The 22,076-nt window shown below is 34.9% G+C and overlaps 1 protein-coding gene across 3 annotated transcripts in view; it reads right to left on the bottom strand.

Moving 5' to 3' along the window:
* Positions 1 to 22,076, bottom strand: part of Rad54b (RAD54 homolog B) — a 104,041-nt gene that overhangs the window by 62,012 nt on the left and 19,953 nt on the right. For all 3 annotated transcript variants that reach the window (XM_027947862.2, XM_071602242.1, XM_071602241.1), the window contains exon 3: positions 16,848 to 17,016. In XM_027947862.2, the coding sequence (XP_027803663.2) occupies positions 16,848 to 17,016 (169 nt within the window). The remainder of the gene's footprint in view (positions 1 to 16,847; positions 17,017 to 22,076) is intronic.

Genomic DNA, 22,076 nt, shown 5'->3' with positions numbered 1-22,076 from the left:
TATAAACAACTCCCGCACAGGGAACTGTAGTTTTACAGAAACGTTATAAATTCTCAATTATCTTGCTTTCATTCTTTTTAGAGAAGAGAAGCAAATTAAAATTATCATCACTTTGAACTGGAAAATGAGCTAGAAGTTTTCAATGTGTTATCGGTCAGGAAAAGAAAAATTAAAGATTGCTAGGTGCTCTATAAAATGCTACCTGTTTTCTGACAGGCTTTTGCCTTACAGGTAATCTGATTCTGTAACAGTACTAGTTTTTCCTTGCCCTTTTGTAGTTTTATAGCTTAGTAAATATAGGTTGAGTATCCCTATATTTGAAATGCTTCAAATCAGAAGCTATTAGGGTTTCGGATTTGGGGATATTTGCATATATATGATATCTTGAGGATAGAACTCAAGTCTAAACACAAAATTCATTTGTTTCATATATATCTTACACATATAGCCTTAAGGTAATTTTATACAATATTTTCAGTGCACCTACATTTTTTTAACAAAAGAGCAGCTATGCAATTTTCCACTAGAAGGAGTCATGCCAACACTCAAAAAATTTCAGATTTTGAAGCATTTCAAAGGATGTTCAATCCATCTTAATGCAAATAATACATATTAAAAACTGATCCACTGGGCACAGTGGTATACCCCTGTAATCCCAGCGGCCTGGGAGGCTGAGGCAGGAGAAGCACAAGTTCAAAGCCAGACTCAGCAACTGAATGAGGTCCTAAGCAACTCAATGAGACCCTCTCTCAAAATAAAATATAAAAAAGGGCTGGGGAAGTGGCTCAGTGGTTAAACACCCCTGCATTCAATCCCGGCTATAAAAAAAAAAAAAAATTGACCCACTCCAACAACCACAAGGCTGCCCTATATTCAAAGTCATTCTAGCTTTTTCTAAGACTTCAAAACAATAAAGGAGAACTAAAGAAATAAAAAAAATACAGGATATAACTTTATTTAGATAATATTTTCTTATTTTTGGAAGAAATACAGGTATGGTGTTAAGAAATGAAATGCTGTTAAAAATATTTTAAAAGAGCTCAATCTCACTAATTATCAGGAAATGTATACTAAAATGATTTTTCAACCACAGATAAGCAAAAAAATTTTAAACTAAAAATGTCAAGATAAGATGAGGGTATCTGGGTATGATGGCACAAGCCTGTATCCCAGCACTCAGTAGGACGAGACAAATCACAAGTTCAAAGTTAGACTGGGCAAGTTAGCAAGTACCCATCTCAAAATAAAAATATACACTTAGCGAGCCCCTAGGTAACTTGGGAAGACCCTGTCTCAACATAAAATATAAAGAGGGCTTGGCGATGCAGCTTATTACACTCCCTGGGTTCAATACCTAGTGCCAAATAATAATAATTAAAAAATAAAAATATACAGGGCCAAAGATGTAGCTCAGTGGTAGACTGACTCTAGATTCAATCTCCAGTACCACAAACACAAACACACACACACATGCACACAAAGACTGAATGAGGATACAAGGGAGTGCTCTTCAGTCCTATTGACAAGAGTATAAAATGACATCCTGGGTAAAGATCTAGAACTATCTTAACATTTTACATGATTAAAACATTGTACAACTGTGGTAAATGTACTTTTCAAAATTTAACTTAGAAAAATACTCAAATACGCACAAGGAGTAATGAAGTATGCTACGTAGTTGCAGAGTATTGTTATCGGTTGATTTAAAATTAGTCCACACCTACCCCATTTTGTTCAGACATCTCACCCTGTGTGAAGTCGGAGCTCCTTCCACATGAGCTTACTCCTGTAGAATCTAACACCTCCACCCCCACCCACCTGCACACTGACCACAATATCCTTGCTCTATGGGACTAAAGCAAAATCGTTTTTCTGAGAATGTAACTTCTGAAAATATTAGTATATGACTTTTTTGTAACTTTCCATTTGTATGAAATGTAATTATCACTATTTTTTGTAATTATCATTATTATTATTATTATTATTATTATTATTTGGTACTGGGGATTGAACTCAGGGGCACTCAACCACTGAGCCACATCCCCAGCCCTATTTTGTTTTTTATTTAGAGGCAGGGTCTCACTAAGTTGCAAAGCACCTCACCATTGCTGAGGCCGACTTTGAACTCTTGACCTGCTGGGATTATAGGGGTGCACCACCACACCCAGTTCTACCTTGTAATTATGATTGCTCCTCCTGCCCACCCCGCTCTTTGTGGTTTTAGGCCTTACAAGTGTATTCCTACTCCAATTGGGCTCAAGGGTTGCAGAACTGCTTGGTTCTCTGCACACTCTGCCCTGGCCAGAAATAAAGCTTCTGTCTTTATCTTCAAAGGACACAGTGAATTATTTGGAAATCTGAGGATAGCACTTTAACAGTATTAGAAGCAATCTAAAAGCACAATAGTTAAAAACTAGTTAAAATCAGAGTATATCCATGCTATGGTCTACTTAAGCAAAATTAAAATGAAAGAGGCAGATTTCTATATATTGACACAGAACAAGCTTTAAAATACGGTAAATGAAGAGCAAGTTAAAAATATATATACACCATAATCCCATTAAGCTTATATTGGGACTCCAAAAATGAACCCCAAAAAGCAATCTCACAACCAAGGTCTCACTGACCTTACCTCATCTGTCATCCCATTTCTCCTCTTTCTGTGAAGTTCCCCTATGTATCCATGGACCAAAAGAAATACAATTATCTTCCATCCTTTCCAGTTTCATCAACCAAGGAAAACTAAGCTCCTATCACAGAAGAACTGAAAGTCAAACACCATATCTAGAACTCAGATGAACTTTGTCCCAGGCCATGTCTGTTCTTCAGGTCCACTACCTCCCCTAAGGATCATTTACTGTTCCTCTAAAATTACCTATATCCTATTTCTCTCTCCCCCATGAAGAAGGATACATAAACTTCTAAATCTCCTAGATGACAGAATACTCACTCCCCTATGATTATGCCGTGTACATAATAAACTTGCATGCCTTTTTGTTACTACCCAGAATACTGTCATACTCAATATTTTCTGCTGGTAAGTCTATTTCTCATACCCAAATATCAGCTGGGCACAGTGGCACAAGCTTGTAATCCCAGTGTATTGGGAGGCTGAAGCAGAATGATCACAAGTTCAAAGCCAGCCTTAGCAAGTTAATGAGGCCCTAAGCAATTTAGCAAGACCCGCTCCCCGAAAAAAGGGCTGGGGATGTGGCTCAGTGGTTAAGTGCTGCTGGGTTCAATGCCCAGTACAAAAACAAAAAACAAATATCTCATCTTTAGAAGTAAAAGAGATGGTACCCTTGCCCCAACATTTATTTAAAAATAATAATAACAATAAAGCTAACTACTTCTGTAGGTAGAGAATGTTATATAAAAGAGAATGTTGATACATATTTCTAAAAATGTACTCACAAAAAGATCTAGAGCCTTGCTATTCAATACAAGCCACATGTGGATACTGAGCACTTTTAATGTGACTAAACAGAATGAAAAACTGAACTTTTAACTTTATTAAATTTTAATTAATTTAAACAAATTTTAAACTGAGGAAGTATTACACTTTAGGTATGAGGTTTCCCCCAAAGCTCATGTGTAAGACAATACAAGAAGGTTCAAAGATAAAATGATGAGATTATGAGAGACTTAACTTAACCAGTGAATTAATCCACTGATATGGATTAACTGGGTGATAACTGTAGGCAGGTATGGTGTGGCTAGAGAAGGTAGGTCACTAGGGCTTGCCTTTAGGGTTTATATTTTATCCCTGGTGAATAGAGCACACTCTGCTTCCTGGCTGTCATGTCCTGAGATACTTTCCTCTACTACCCTTCCACCATGATGTTCTGCCTCAGCTCAGAACAAAGGAATTGGCTGTCTATAGAATGAGATTGCTGAAACCATGAGACAAAATAAACTTTTCCTCCTCTTAATATTGTTCTTGTCAGTTCTTTGTCACGGTAACAAAAAGCTAACTAAAAGAAGCAGCATTATTTTTTCCTTAAACACAACTTTATTGTTTGGTAGGATAATATTTTACCTTAACCTTTTTGTCACATATGAAACTATTGTTTCTAATATTATTGACAAGGATTCCCTCCTTAACCAAACATTGCTTCTCTGAGAGCTCTTTTCAACTAGGACTAGTTAGTTCTTGGTCTGATGAGGCCAATTTAAGCAAGAATGTTGCTAAGCCAGTTTATTAAGCATTTCCCAGCCCTTGCTATCTAATCAAATTCTTCATCCTCCCCACTTGATATTTTATGAAGTTCTCACCCACTCTTAACACCAAGTACATTACCAAATTAATTTACACTGCAACTAAGCTATAAATCCCAGTTGTATTGAGAGTTGAGTTCAATCTTTTTCCCCTATTGCAATAGTATTGAATAATGTCTTCCTTGCTTGGAGATGGAGGTGTAGCTCAGAGGTAGAGTTAGCAAGCACAAGGCCCTGGCTTCAATCCCAGCACCCTTAAAAGACAAAATGAAATAAAAATTTCCTTGCCTATTTAACCTGACTTTTTTTTTTTTTTGTACTGGGGAATGAATCTAGGGGTACTTTGTCATTGAGCTACATTCCCAGCCCTTTTTAATTTTTGAGACAGGGGTCCACTAAATTGCACAATTTTTCTTTTGACATTATAAATAAATACACCACCAATATAATAGATCTTGTTTAACAAACTGATTCATTTGGGAGAGATAATTCAATGGGGGACTGGAGTTGTGGTTCAGTGGTGTGCCACACATGTAAGGCACTACTGGGTTCAATCCCAGAACCACATAAAAAATAAATAAATAAAAATAATAAAGGTATTATGTCCATCTATAACTAAAAATTTTTTTAAAATAAATAATAAATAAAAAACCTAGCCAAAATGTACAGGACCACGCTAGATGTTAACTTTGTATTCAGATTCACAACACATTTTTGTGATGATGGTACAATTGGCTTTACCAAGAAATACCAGTTCTTTGTATTTCTTGAACTTGGGGGGATTTCTTTGGATTTTTGGATTATGCAATGAAAAATAAAGCCAAATTGACTTTGTAGGTATGTCTGTATGAGAAAAAAAAAAGGCCTCAAGAAAATAGCAAGAACACAAGAATGGAATGAAGAAAATCAGGATGTTGCAAAAGCTAATGTTGGTGCTGGCAAAAAGCAGAAATAGAGATTTGTCAATGACTTTAGGTGTGGAGACTATGTATTTATTTCACAAGCAGATTAATAAATTGCAAAAATGTTTTTTGAAGCTATATTGGCAATATAGAACTGCATGCTGATGAAGAAGCTAGTCTTCCAACTAGAACAGTAAAAGAACAAAAATGAAGGGAAAGGGAAAGAAAAACTGGAATAAGATATCTCAAATTTCATGATCAATATCAAATGTAATTTGCTATAACAAAAATTAAATTACCTGTTTATTAATCAAAATTTTAAAGATAATAAGTATAAAATAGGAAAAGACATTGTCAAAAATACACTGTAAATTTGATAAGCTTCTTCACAAAAGTAAAACAAGAACCAACACAAATTGAGTCATTTCAAATTATAATTAAATAACCAGAAATATTTTTAAATTATTAAGTTATTATTTTTTAAATATTTATTTATTTATTTATTTATTTTTTAGTTTTAGATGAACACAATATCTTTATTTTGTTTCTATGTGGTGCTGAGAATCGAACCCAGTGCTTCACGCATGCAAGGTGAGCGTGCTACCGCTTGAGCCACAACCCCAGCCCATTAGGTTATTATTAATAAGAGATGAGCTTATACTTTTGGCTAGCTAGAAAAAAGCTTGGTTTATCGCACAAACAAGAAAGTATTTTTAGTGAGATTGGTTTAAAAAATATTGTTTCAGTTATGAAATTTTTGTTAGAAAGAAAAATATTTAAGAAGTGTTTCAGGGTTGGGGTTGTGGCTCAGTGGTAGAGCGCTCACCTAGCACATGCGAGGCCTTGGGTTCGATCCTCAGCACCACATAAAAATAAATAAAGATATTGTGTCCAACTAAAAAAATAAATAAATATATAAAAAAAAGAAGTGTTTCAAAAGTGAAAATCTATGGGCTGGGATGGTGGCTCAGTGATAGACTGCTCACCTACCATGTGTGAGGCACTGGGTTCGATTCTCAGCACTGCATATAAATAAATAAAATAAAGGTCAATTGACAACTAAAAAATACTTTAAAAAAAAAGAAAATTAAGCAAATTAATTGCCTATAGAATGTAAGATTTAATATCAAAGATCAACTGATTCAATTTTTTTTTTAAACCACAACTACTTTTCTTTAGATTTACATGAGAGGAGTTACACAACATAAGATTGATTGAACCTATTGCCTCGCTAGGAAAGCACTCTACCACTGAGCCACAACCCCAGCCCCTATTAATATTTCAGTTGCATTTTATCTCAAAGGATTTATAAATTTACAAAAAAAATGCCACTGATTAACAGCCAAATATATACATATGAATACATGAATTTGTGGCATAAATATTTCTGAATCTTCTATACCTGTCAAAGAAGAATTTCAGTGGCAGAGTGCTTGCCTAGCACATGTGAGGTACTAGGTTCGATCCTCAGCAGCACCACATAAAAACAAATAAATAAAATAAAAGTATTCTTTTTTTTTTTTTTAAGAGAGAGTGAGAGACAGAGAGTAAAGAGAGAATTTTTTAATATTTATTTATTGTTTTTTTTTTTAGTTATCAGCGGGCACAACATCTTTGTATGTGGTGCTGAGGATCGAACCCGGGCCGCACGCATGCCAGGCGAGCGCGCTACCGCTTGAGCCACATCCCCAGCCCCAATAAAAGTATTCTTTCCATCTAAAACAACAAAAGAAAAATTTCAGCAATATTTGAAAAAATAAAATTTCTACACAAGAGACAATATTGTTAGGTTATGTAAAAATTCAGGCTTAATGAAATTCTCAAACAAGAAACCAATATTCCATTTATTGTTTAGTTCTACATACATAATGAATATACTGTGCTTGACACTTTCTAAAGCAGATTCTATGTAAAAGACCATGGATACTATACTTTAAAACATTAGTAATACATGCAAATGCTATGAATTACTGCCAATAGAAGAAGTCCTAGAAATTACATGAGAATGAAAAACAAATTTTAAAGATAACTTAGAAAAATACATCTCACAAAACTTATTCAGCAGTTTTTGTGGGGAGGGATCGTAAGAATTTTAAGACTATTTGAGAAACACACTAAAACTATAGTTTCCCTCCTTAGAAAAATGCATGTATGTATGCCACCCTGTTTTAATTGCCTCCTATTCGTACAATTAATGAGGCAGGGATTCCTGTTCTAGGGTTATGAAGATAGCCAAATACATGACATCTGACACTGGACAGGTAAAGTTCAACAGTCACATGTACTCAGAACCCTCACAAGCAATCAGAGCTGGGAGGAGAGGAGGACATTATTCACTGACGGCCACACGGGGGATAAATATTAGAATAGAGTGAACAACCAGTGGCTTTGGGAAACAGGGTTTGTAGTACTAAGAGGATGAGTAGGATTGGCTTGTTTACTTTTGTAGTCAGCTAGGAACTGAAATCTGTTACTTCATAATAAACAGGAACTGAGGAGGACTGTTCAGCTAGAGGACCATATCCATAGAAGCAGAATGGGGAGGAGCTAGTCCATCAAGGCCCTTCTAATTTTACCAGATGTCACAACAGTCCCTAATATTGAACATTAAAAATAAACAACCCAATGCAAAAACCCAAAACAGACATTTCTCCAAAGACATAAAAATGGCCAACAGGTTTATGAAAAGGTGCTCAACATCACTAATCAATGGGGAAATGCAAATCAAAATCACTATGAGGTATCATCTCATATAACTGTCATGAAGACTAACATCAAAAAGACAACAGATAACATATGTTGGCAAGGATGTGGAGAAAAGGGAATCCTTTATACACTGCCGACAGAAATGTAGACAAGGCAAATCATTATAGAAAACAGCATGGAGGTTCCTAAAGAAATTAAAAATAGAACTGCCATATGATTCAGTAATCCCACTTCTAGACATATACCCAAAGAAAATGAAATCACCACCTCCTAAAGATCTGCATTCTCATATTCACTGCAGAATTATTCATAATAGGCAAGATATGGAAACAATCTTAAATGTCCACTGACAGATGGATGAATAAAGAAAATCTCTCTCTCTCTCTCTCTCTCTCTCCACACACACACACACACACACACACACACACAATGGAATATTATTCACTCTAAATAAAAGAAATCCTGACATTTGCTACAACATGGATGGACTAGAGGATATCATTCTAGGTGAAGTAAGCCAAACACAAAGAAAAATGCATGACCTCACTTATATGTAAAATCTGAAGGGAAAAATGCATGACCTCACTTATATGTAAAATCTGAAGGGAAAAGAAAAGGTCAAACATACAAAAAAGATAAAACAAAAGTAATGAAGGGGCAAATGGAAAAAGATCTACCCAAAGGGTACAATTAGCAGGTATGTAGAATAAATGAGTCTAAGAGTTTTAATGCATAACTAAAGGACTAAAGTTAATAAAACTGTATTGTACTAGGGTTTTAAGTAAGTAGATTTTACCTGCTTCTCTCTCTCTCTCTCTCTCTCTCTCTCACACACACACACACACACACACACACAAATAGTAACTCTGAGACAATGAATATGTTACTCTGCTTCATTACAGTAACCATTTTAGGATTTATGTGTATACTATAACGTTATATAGTAAACTATACACATTTTTATATATACATACATGTGTACATATACATTTTTTTTTCAAATTTAATTGAACCTTGAGCTACGGTACATACAGCTCAGTGGTAGAGTCTAGCATGCACAAGCACAATACCCAGCACAGCAAGAAGGAGAAAGAGTGGATGGGAGGAGTAGGAGAAGGAGGAGGAAATGATGGAGAAGAAAAGAACTAATGCTCAATATCATTCTATTGTTGCCTCTTCTCATAAGAGCTCCACCTTAAGAAAAAAGTAGGTAATGCTCTGTGCTCAAGGGATAATCCAATAATTCAGTATCCTAAAATAATCCTGAGTAATTCCTAAGTAGTCTCAGATATGCTTCAAAATTATTTAGAAGGATGCACATGAGAGGATCAATATTCAATTGACCAGGATCTTTTTCACAAGACCGATTCCAGGATAAAGTTGAATAAAATTATTCACTTACACTCAAGGCAAAAATTCAAAAGCACAGTCCCAGTCAAAAGCCCTTCTTTATCCTGAGAACTAAAGGCAAATTAGTTAGGGGAGAATAATTTTCAATGTTGTTTTTACAAGGGGTGAGGCTACAGCTATCAAATTTCCACTTATTAATAGAATGGGTTACAGACATCGTCTAATAATCTGGACTAAACACAACTCTACATACTCCTAAAATTGTGAAACCTGTTTATTCTCTGACCCAAATCCTCATCTTAAAAAAGCCTTAAAGGGCAAAAGATGGCCTCTCAATTCTTTATGTTCTGTGGGAAATTTTCTATGGGGAAAAAGATATTGGTGGGTCTAAACATTCAATATATGATTACTTACAGTTATGTCTAAAGTTGTAATATGAGGAAATGAGTCACCAAAAGAGAAAAAAAAATTTACTAATCAACTGATAACTGATTTTTTAAAAAATCAGTCCCCCCATTCAAATGTCTTTTCAGGCTTAAATATAATATAAAAGTCTCTTTTTAAAAAATATTTATTTTTTAGTTGTAGTTGGACACAATAACTTTTTTTAAATTTATTTATTTTTATGTGGTGCTGAGGATTGAACCCAGGGTCATGCAAGTGCTAGGCAAGCATTCTACCGCTGAGCCACAGCTCCAGCCCCTCAAAGTTTCTTTTAAAACTGAATGACAATATGACAATCAACTGCAAAATGAAATTGCAAATTTTGCAAAAGGGTGATATACTAGGTGTTTTAAAAAAAAAAACTGACTTGAATATCAAAGAATTTTAGGCCCTTGAGAAATAAGAACTCCACAAATATTTTGCAAAAAAAAAAAATAGTTATATGATAGTTCTAAAAAAGTCATACATAAACAAGAGAACCTTTATCCCACCACCATAATTTTTGTGAGGAAAAAGCAGAATGGTAAATTTTGTTTAAACAACCACTCTTAGGCTGGCTCAGTAGGAGAGCACTCTGTGGTAGAGGGCTTGCCTAGCATTTGTGAGGCACTGGGTCTCAGCACCGCATATAAATAAATAAAATAATATAAATAAATAAAATAAAGGTCCATTGACAACTAAAAAAATGTTTAAAAAAACACTATTAGTAAGGATATAAAATCTCTATCAAACTTTTTCCACAAAAATATTTACTGTTAATTTTGGTTCCATTTTGATAGACTGGTTATATAAAAGTGAAATGAATAATATAGGTAAATCCATTTAGGATAAAACCAAGTCTTTCACCATCCGAGAATGTGCTACAAATATAGAAAGGGTGAAGACTAGAATGAACTGTGGAACTAAACTGAAATTAAAAATGTTAGTATGAACTCATGGTTGTTTGGGTTTGCGGGGGGGGGACTGTTTTTTTATTTGTTTTGGTGCTGGGGATCAAACCAGGACCTTGTGCATGCTAAGCACAAGCTTTACACTAAGCTAGTCCCAAACTTATTCTTTTTATTTTTTTTTATTTGTTTTAATTAGTTAAACATGACAGTAGAATGCACTTATATACTTTGATACATCACACATAGATGAGATATAATTTCTCATTTTTCTGAGTATACATATGGTAGAATCACATTGCTCATACAGTCACATATATACAAAAAGTAATAATGTCTATTTCATTATACTATTTTTGTTATCCCCACATCCCCTGCCTTTCCCTCCTTTCACTTCCCTCTACCTAATCTAAGATAATGCTATTCTTTTTTTCCACTGAAGGACATCTAGGTTGGCTCCAGTTTATCTATTGTGAATTGTGCTGCTATAAACATTGATGTGGCTGTGTCTGGAAATCCATATGCAACAAAATGAAATTAAATCCCTATCTCTCACCATGTACAAAACTTAACTCAAAATGGACCAAGGACCTAGGAATTAAACCAGAGACTCTGTGTCTAATAGAAGAAAAAGCAGGCCCTAATCTTCATCATTCTTTTTAATAAATATTTTTTTTAATTTATTTTATTTTTTTTAAATTTTTTTTATTGTTGGTTGTTCAAAACATTACATAGTTCTTGATATATATCATATTTCACACTTTGCATCAAGTGGGTTATGAACTCCCATTTTTAGCCCATATACAGATTGCAGAATCACATCAAATACACATCCATTGATTTACATATTGCCATACTAGTGTCTGTTGTGTTCTGCTACCTTTCCTATCCTCTTCTATCCCCCCTCCCCTCCCCTCCCCTCCCCTCTTCTCTCTCTACCCCCTCTACTGTCCTTCATTTCTCCCCCTTGTATTATTTTTCCCTTTCCCCTCATTTCCTCTTGTATGTTCTTTTGTATAACCCTGAGGGTCTCCTTCCATTTCCATGCAATTTCCCTTTTCTCTCCCTTTCCCTCCCACCTCTCATCCCTGTTTAATGTTAATCTTCTTCTCATGCTCTTCGTCCCTACTCTGTTCTTAGTTACTCTCCTTATATCAAAGAAGACATTTGGCATTTGTTTTTTAGGGATTGGCTAGCTTCACTTAGCATAATCTGCTCTAATGCCATCCATTTCCCTGCAAATTCTATGATTTTGTCATTTTTTAATGCAGAGTAATACTCCATTGTGTATAAATGCCACATTTTTTTAATCCATTCGTCTATTGAAGGGCATCTGGGTTGGTTCCACAGTCTTGCTATTGTGAATTGAGCTGCTATGAACATCGATGTAGCAGTGTCCCTGTAGCATGCTCTCTTTTTAATAAATATAAATAAATATATATGAGCCAGGCATGGTGGCACACTCCTGTAATCCCAGTGGCTCAGGAGGCTGAGGCAAAAAGATCACAAGTTCAAAGCCAGCCTTAGCAACATAGCAAGGCACTAAGCAATTCAGTGAGACCCTGTCTCTAAATAAAATACAAAAAAGGGCCGGTGATGTGGCTCCATGGGTAAGCACCCCTGGGTTCAATCTCTAGTACCAAAAAAAAAAAAAAAAGAAATATATATGTTAGTAATCTGTATCTCCTACCTTTGATTGCTAGAAAGGCTAAAACCAGCAACACTGCAGGATCAATGACTATATCAAATGACCAGACTGACTTTTAAATACCACTCTCCACTAAAATAGAAGTAAGACCTTTAGCTGATTTCAAGAGCAAGGGCAAGGAAGATCTTATTGAACTATATAGTACAAAAGTACTCAAAAGTTGATGGGAATTGTCAAAAAATAAAAAATAAAAGTTCTTGTAAAGGGGTTCTCATTAGTCGAATCTGAAACAATCTGAGCATCACAAAATAATTACATAACAATAGATTATAAACCACTGAATAAAACAAATTTATAAATCCACAAAAATTAATTAGCAAGTTAGGGGAGAAGGGAAAGCTTTTCCCTAGAGCAGAATTCAAACTGATAAATATAAGTGAAATTAGTATCAGACACGGTGGTGTACACCTGTAATCCCACTGGCTCTGAGGCTGAGGCAGGAGAATTCATAGTTCAAAGCCAGCCTCAGCAACTTAGGGAGGCCCTAAGGAACTTAGCAAGACCCTGTCTGAAAATAAAATATTTAAAAAAAAAAGAGTGGGGATGTGGCCCAGTGGCTAAGCAACACTGTGTTCAATCCCTGGTACCAAAAATTTAGAAAATCAACATTTGACAACAAACATAGCAATACATTTTAGGCAATAATCAGTATTTTCAAAGTGACTCCCCAGAGTTACTTATAAGTTACAAAGGAAAAATAATTTTTAGAGTAAATACACCCTTTAGATAGCAATTTTTCAAATAAGTTTATTATCGTCAATAATGGGATAAATTAAAATCATATGCCTTTAGATGATATACTAGGAATTATGTCTGTGATATTCCTGCCCAAAATGTATAAACTGAATCTAATCATGAGAAAACATCAAACAAATCCAAACTAAGAAACATTCTACAAATGAATGACCCACACTCTTTAAAATTGTTAGTCACAAAAGATATGCAAAGACTTAAGAGACTGTTCCAGACTATAAGGGACTAAAAGACATGACAACGAAATACAACACATAATTCTGGACTAGCAGGAAAAAAGTTTATTATTCATTTAAATTTACTTTTGCCATTAGTACTTTGTCTTAATGCACTCAGGCTACCATAACAAAATACCACAAGTTGGGCATCTTATAAACAACAGAGATTTATCTTCCACAATTCTGGAGCCTAAGGAATCTGAAATCAAGGCACTGGCATTCAGTATGTCCTCATATGGTAGAGGTAAGCAGCTCTCTGTGGCTTATTTTATAAGGGCAGTAATATTCAGGAAGGCTGAAGAATTTTGGTTGATGGGGCATCATGTCAGCAAATCTCTTGTTTGGTTCCAAAAAATTCCATACACAAAAATACACAAAAATGTAAACTTTGTTGATGTTATTTGTACTAGTCTTAGATTTTTCTATAAGTTTGAAATAATATTAAAATGTAATATTTAAAAGTTTAAATTAAAAAGCATAACAAAATAACTTTTTAATTACTAGACTATGAAATACCAAAAGTATAATTATGTATAGATTGAGATCACAATAAATGATACATGCATTGCTCAATCATGCTGGCAGTATAACCAGTACTATACCTCTACAGAGAGCAATTTAGCAATATCTATCAAAACGATAAATGCACATACCTCATGACCAACATCATACTCCAAGGTATTCTCCTATGAATATATTATCAAATACGTACATAATATATAAACACTTATTTTAGCTTATTCATAATAAGAACATATCCAAAACAACCTAAATAACAATTAATAAGACATAGTTAAATATATATTTGATGCATCTTTACAATGGAATTAGCTTTTAAAAAGAACAAGGTAGTTCTAAATGTATTTTAAAAAACATTTCAAAGATGTACTATTTACTCTCATCCCTGCCTTCATTGTCCTGTGGCCTCATTTTGATCTGTTTTTCTCTTTCTCTCTCTGATAAAGATACCAGTCATTGGATTTAGGGTCCATAATAAGCCAGTATTTACTCATCTTTATTCTGGATTTGTTTGTTTGGTTGTTTTGATGTTTTTTATTTGGTTTGGTTTGGTGCTGAGGATGGAACCCATGGCTTCACACATGCTCTAACAATGAGCTATATCCCTTACCCTTTTCATTTTGAGACAGGGTCTCGCTGAGTTGTTAAGGCTGGCCTTGACTTTGCACTACTCATGTCTCAGGCTCCCATGTTGCTGGAGTTACCATGTACCAGTATGGCCAGCTCTGACCTCATCATAATATCCTAACATCTGCAAAGAATCTATTTCCAAATAAGGATACATTCATAGGTACCCAGGGTTAGGACTTCATCATATTCTTTTAGGGAACACAATTCAACTGTTTCTCCTTTCACAGAACTTGGTTTTCACAAAACCAATCTCAAAAGACTAAGCTGGACTATTCATAGAGAGAAAGGGCTATGACACTTGAACAACAAAAAAAGACAGAAGTGGGTCCTTTTACTACAACCTTCAAAGAGGCACATTCTCTGGGCCTTGGAGGAAGTCATTCAGGAGTAGACCTGGACCTATACCTTTAGCCTCTCACAAGGAATATTATCTACAAATATGTAATGTTACAAAGAGACTTCAAGTGCTCAGTAAAGTTGAATGGAGTGGAAATATACTTAATAGGGATAGTTCAGTTGTGAAAGAAAAAAAAAACTTAAAACAATTTATGTAAAAATAATATTACTAATAAACTGAATATTAAATATCAAATATTATTATAAAATAATATATGATTATATAGGAGAAAACATTTATTTTAAGAAATACTGCTAAAGTAGAGATAAAATAACATAAAATACACAATTTACTTTCAAAAAGTTTAGGGGAAAAAAGTATATGCACAAAGAAAGAAAGAAGGGCTGGATATGGTATAGCTCAGCGGTGGATGTTTGTACAGCATGTGTGAGGATCCCTGTGTTTGATCCCCAGCACCACACACAAAAAAGGAGAGAGTGTATAAATAATGCAAAATAAAAGTAAACTGTTGATTTTAGGATGTTAACTGGCCTATTCTCTCAATTTCTCCATTGTAGGAAATTTTTCAAACTAAAAAGATGATGTGGGGAAATGGGGGCATATCTTAACTGGAACATACCAGCTTGCACCTCACATCAGAATAGATTAGATCTAGAACAGAAAGGATGTAAAAAGGTGAGTACTTTATACTACGTGTCTCTCATCTCTATGTTTTTCTATATATTATATTTCTCCCCAGCAATCTACCATAACGAACAAAACATTTCTCACAGAGCTTTTTTACCCTATTTAACCTCTCTCTGAATAAGAGGCAGAAAAGTATCAGGAGGTTGGCAAAGTTTCCCCAGTCCAATGAATGTACTAAATCAGAGAAGGATTAAGGGATTAAGGCTTGAGTAAATTAATTCTCTCTTCAATTTATCTTAACTCTTAATTCCCTTCTCACATTTAGCAGGGAAGAGAATGAGAAACTATTGTGGGGGGGGGGGGAGCCCAAATGAGTAATACAGATTATATTCCAGAGTCTAAACATCATTCTCTGGTGATAAGCTACCATCCTAGAAAAGAAGCAGACACACATGAATCATTCTCTTTCTCAGGTTTGACAGTCAGAACAAAAGCCTGGGAAAATAGGATATTCACCTAACTAGGACAGAGGAGAGAAAAGAGGAATGGAGAAAAGTAAGAAAGAAAAAAGGGAAAGCAAATTAATAAGAGTGGCAATTAAATTGATAAACTCAGAGCTGTCCCTAGATATCTTTCTAGATCAATTCCAACTCCGAAAGTCTTTCTCAATCTCATTCTGACACTAGTTACAGCTTTTGAAGTCATAAGAAATACAAACATGACACCAGGTTATTGGACAATCAGGAAAACACAGAATTCCTTTCTGCTACAAAAAGAAATGAACCCATTCATGGGTAAAATTTATTAATCATCACAAAGTTCAAGAACCTCCTTCAAAAGGGTTAAGTGTTTAAAATACTTTACTGATTTGCACTGGTATCATAAGGACAGCAGTTACCATTCTACAGCCCAACAGATGAAGCCAACTCCTAGAATCTGTCCATTCAAACGATGAATAAACATCTGTGAACCACCTTAATTATATTTTTTTTAGTTACCTGAAAAATAGTATCTCTTACAGATACAAAAAGAACCATAATCACTCTTTTAATCCAATTCAACAATGGCAGAATGAAACATGTTAAATGCTTGGTTTTCCTGCAATTATATACCTTGGTAATTGAAATTCAACTAATATGAAGTTACTTCAGACTATAATAAATTGAAAATTTATTCATTTCAAGTACATCTCCCCAGTACCATTAACATGTTTATTACAAAAAAAATTATATCAAAAATTTAAACACAATTAATTGTGGTACTTGAAGAAAAGATCATATTTGACCAATAAATTCCCTTAAAATAGTATTAAACCTACACCTACCATAAAGTACAAGACTTCAATTACATGGCTATTAATATAATCACTAAAGATAAGTTATGACAACAGAAGATCTGAATTATCAACAATCTAGTATTATTACATCAACAGTTTTCAAATATAACATTCATTCTTGAATAATCATTTAAATATGGTAATAAGACTGATCAAGTACAAACCTGATCAACAAAAAAGTTCACTCTTACCTAAAGGAGGTGAATCTAATGTCGTCACTGCAGATGCTTCAAAACACCACTTCCCACTGTAATTATTTCCATCATTAATTTCCTTACTTCTTCCTTTAGTAGGCAAAAGATTTGAACCACATACTCCAGAATCATTCTGTGCCTGAAGAAATGCATTATTTGCTGTACCCTAAAAGAATCAAATATATATATATATATATTTTTTTTAAGCAGAAATTGATTCTAACTTCCCATATTTTTATAATAGACTCCTAATTTTAAATGAGCTACCAGTTTGCCTACATCAAGAACAGATATTTAAGAATTAAAATCCAATTTCTATTGGTTTTTAATTGCAGAAAGACACAATAACTTTATTTTATTTATTTATTTTTATGTAGTACTGAGGATCAAACCTAGCGCCTCACACATACTAAGCGAAATGCTCTACTACTGAGCTACAACCCTAGCCCCCTTCTACTATTATTTTTATTTATTTATTTATTTATTTTGGTACCAGGGATTGAACCCAGGAGTACTTCACCACTAAGCCACATCCCAGCCCTTTTTTGCATTTTATTTAGAGACAGGGTCTCACTGACTTGCTTAGTGCCTCGCTAAATTGCTAAGGCTGGCTTTGAACTTGCAATCCTCCCGTCTCAGACTCTGGAGCCACTGGGATTTTAGGTATGTATCACAGCATCCAGCCCTCTTCTGTTATTTTTAAAGCAAATTTATGTTAATAAAGCTGAAAGACATGACAGAATGAAAACTATGGGTATAACTCCAGTGTATTTTAAACATATCAGAAGAATTTTTAAAGAAATCAAAACGTCATTCACATAGTCAAATGTTCTTTTTCCTGATAAATTTCTCATTACTAAAATCAACATTTAAATATAATTAATTTTTAGGTGTGAAAATAGCAAATGCTTGGTTTTCTTGCAATTATATACCCCGATATTCAAATCTAACTGATGTGAGATTATAGCTGGCTCCCAGAATCTGTCCACTGTTGGTTTGATTTAAAGAGCCCTTACATATTAGAAACATATACTAAAAATGTACTTAAAAGAGACTCCTGGAATTTTCTTCAAAATACCTTGGGAGGGCAGATGCTGCGGCCGTGCCCAGGTCTTTTCTCTGCTACCTCCGAGACTGCTGCCCCTGATGCCCAGAGGTCTTTTCTCTGAGATTGTGACTTCCACCTACAGTGTTACCACCAATGCTGCTGATACTAATAACGCTGTTGCCACCCCAAGGCCTCCAAGAGATCTTCTTTCTGGGTGCCCACACCCAGGCAGCTGCAGCCAACTCACTGCCCCCCGCAACACCGCTGTCCCCTATACCATTGTGGCCGACACCACTGCTGTCCCCGCCCCTGAGATCACCTAGGTGATGCTACCACTGTCCCACTATAGCTACCGCTGACCCACCACCTGCTGCCACCAACCCCTGCCACTACTGCTGCCATCACTGCCCAGAGGTCTGCTGCCACGGAAACTCCAGGCTTGGTTGCATGTGGCAGCATCCACCTTGGGACACCAGCCAGGGCCCAGGGGGCTCCAGAGTGCCAGCAGGTTTGCCACCACAACCGCCTCTGTCTGGGGATTCCAGCCAGGACCTGAAGGTCCAATGTGGGGAGTTCTGGTGGGTTTGGGTGCACATGGGGTCTTCCTGCTGGGAGTGCTGGTCGCCCCTGTCTTGCTGCTGCTTCTCAGGGTCACTCCTTTTTGTGAGCATGTCCCTGGTGGTCTCTCTGCAAGGTGCAATAGTGTTGAGATCTTGGGACTACAGCAGGGCCAAGCCTGGGGTATTTGAAGCCCAGATTGGTGGAAAGAGTTTGATTTTTCCATCAAAATTTATTTTATTTTTCTATTTGCTAACATCTCTACCATATTTTGAACAGGGTGTTTTTTATGCCTCAGTGTGTGGAGGATGGTGATATATAAATAGTGTTTTGCAGTTTTGTTGTACTCTTACATATCTTTAAATTTTTTTCTTTGTTTGTATTCTTCCTTTCACTTGTCTGTTTTCCTGGATTCTCTTTCCACCTTTTCTCTAACCAACAGCCAATCTCAGTCGGTTCTCTTCCACTCTTCCTATGAATTTAGCTTCTAGCTTCTCTCTTCCTCACTTGTAAACACTGCATACTACACTACTCCTGTTCTCTCATCCACCATTTGAAATTGTAAACAGTTTAGCAAATTTTCTATTTATACTGTAGATGACTACTGAACTTATCATTTTGGTTTATTGTGAGAAAGCAGTGGATGCCTTAGTGGGAGCTATAAGGTTTAAGGCTATATATTGTTTACACTGGGTACTGTTGATATTGGTCTCACCTTTAAAGGTGAGGTGCTGGAAACCTTCAGAGACATTATAGGTCAACAGGGTAGAATTTCTGCTAGATGGGAAAACACACGAACAACATGAAAAAACAAGGGAATAAAGCACCCCAAACAAACCAAGATATTCCAACAACTGATTCTTCTAACAACATAGTAGAAGAGATGTCCAAGGAGTTCAGAATGTACATAGTTCAACTGATCTGAAAAGTAAAGGATAGTATAAGGAGTGAAATCAAAGAAAGGAAGTGAAAGATCATTTCAATAAAGAGAGATTGTGGAAAAAAACAAGCAGAAATTCTAGAAATGAAGGAATCAATAAACCTAATTATAAATTCAATAGAAAGCATCACAAATAGACTATACCACTTGGAAGACAGAACCACAAGCAATGAAAACAAAATATATAATCTTGAAAATAGAAATGACCATATAGAGAAAATGTTAAGAAACCCTGAACAGAACACCAAAGAATTGTGGGATACCATGAAAAGAGCAAATTTAAGAGTTATCAGAACAGATAAAGGAACAGAGGAAACAAACCAAAGGAAAGCACAATCTTTTCAATGATAAAATATTACAAAATTTCCCAAACCTAAAGAATAAAATGGAAAATCAAATACAAGAGGCTTACAGGACCTCAAATGTACAAAATTACAGCAGACCCACACCTAGACACATTATAATGAGAATGACTAACATAGAATAAAGATAAAATTTTAAAGGCCATAAAAGAAAAATATCAAATTACGTATGGGGGAAAACCAATTCAGATCTCAACTGATTTCTCAATTCAGACCCTCAAAGCTAGAAGGTCCTAGAATAATATATCTCAAGCTCTGAAAGAAAACGGTTGCTAACCAAGAACTTTATATCCGGCAAAATTAAGTTTCAGATTTGAAGATGAAATAAAAACTTTCTGTGATAAACAAAAATTAGAAGAATTCACAACTTTAAACCTGCACTACAGAACATTTTCAACAAAATATTCCATGAGGATGAGATGGGGAAAAAAAAAAGTGAAAACCAGCAAAGAGAGGATCTACACTAAAGGGATAGTCAACCAAAGGAGAAACTAAGTTAAATTAAAAACCAGAAATAAATCAAAATGACAGAGAATACAAATCACATCTCAATAATAATAACCTTGTATGTTAATGGCCTAAACTGATCAATCAAAAGACATAGATTGGCAAATTGGATTTTTTTAAAAAGACCCAACAATATGCTGTCTCTAAGAGACTCACCTCATGGGCAAAGACATTCACAAGCTGAAGGTGAAAAGATGGGGAAAAAAACATATCACTTACAGATTGTGTGAACAAGCAGTGGTTTCCATCCTCATTTCAGACAAAGTGGACTTCAAGCCAAAGTTAATCAGAAGGGACAAAGAAGGACATTTCATAATACATGAGGAATTATATATCAGTAAGACATAACAATTGAAAATATTATGCCCCAAATAATGAAGCATCTATGTACATCAAACAAACCCTTCTCATTTTCAAGAATCAAATAGACCACAACGCAATAATACTGGGTGACTTTAACACACCTCTCTCACTACTGGACAGATTTTCCAAATAAAAACTAAATAAAAAAACTACAGAACTACATAATACAATCAATAATTTAGACTTAACAAATACATAGAATATTCTATCCATCAACGAACAAATATACTTTCTTCTCAGCAACACATGGCTCCTTCTCTAAAATGAATCGTATATTGTACCACCAAAGCAACTCTTAATAAATTAAAAAAAAACTGAGATAATACCTTGCATTCTATCAGATAACAATGGAATAAAATTAGAACTCAACAATAAAATAAAAAATAGAACCTACTGTAACAAATTGGAGACTAAATGATGAATGGATAGTAAAAGAAACAAGGATGAAATAAAAAAATTCTTAGAGGTAAATGAGAACACTGATACAACATATCAAAATCTCTGGGACACAAGGCAGAACTAAGAGGAAAGTTTATTGCATTGAACTCAGACATTAAAAGAAAAAAAGTCAATAAATAAAAAACCTAAGATTATATCTCAAAGCCCTAGAAAAAGAACAACAAATCAACACCAAAAGCAGAAGACAGGAAATAATTAAAATCAGAACTGAAATCAATAAAATTGAAACAACTGAAAAAATTGACAAAACAAAACTCCTAAGCCATGCTAACAAAGAGAAAAAGAGAGAAAACTCAAATTACTAAAATACATAATGAAGAAGGAAATATCACAATGGACATGTCTGAATTACAGAAGATAATTAGAATCTATTTTGAAAATTTATACTCCAATGAAATAGAAAATATTGAAGACATTGACAAATTTCTAGAGACATATGATCTACCCAAACTGAATGAGGAGGGCATACACGATTTAAACAGATCAATTTCAAGTAATAAAATAGAAAATACCATCAAATGCCTACCAATCAAGAAAAGCTCAGGATCAGACAGATTCTCAGCCAAGTTCTACAAGACTTTCAAAGAAGAATTAACACCGATACTCCTCAAAGTGTTCCATGAAATAGAAAAGGAGCAAACCATTCCAAACTCAATTCTATGTGGCCAATATTACCCTGATACCAAAACCAGACAAAGACACATCAAGGAAACAAAACTTTAGACTAATATCCCTGATTAACAGAGATGCAAAAATTCTCAATAAAATTCTGGCAAATCACATACAAAAACACAGTAAAAAGTGTACCACAATCGAGTAGGGTTCACCCAGGGATGCAGGGTTGGTTCAACATGCGGAAATCAATAAACGCAATTCATCATATCAGCAGACTTAAAACAAGAATCATATGATCATCTCAATAGATGCAGAAAAAGCATTTGACAAAATACAGCAGCCCTTCTTGTTCAAAACAATAGAAAAACTAGGGA

The sequence above is a fragment of the Marmota flaviventris genome, chromosome 15, assembly GCF_047511675.1.
Source record: "Marmota flaviventris isolate mMarFla1 chromosome 15, mMarFla1.hap1, whole genome shotgun sequence".
Taxonomy (NCBI): Eukaryota; Metazoa; Chordata; class Mammalia; order Rodentia; family Sciuridae; genus Marmota; species Marmota flaviventris.
Note: the sequence above shows the minus strand (reverse complement) of the source record. Positions and strands in the feature narration are given on the sequence as shown.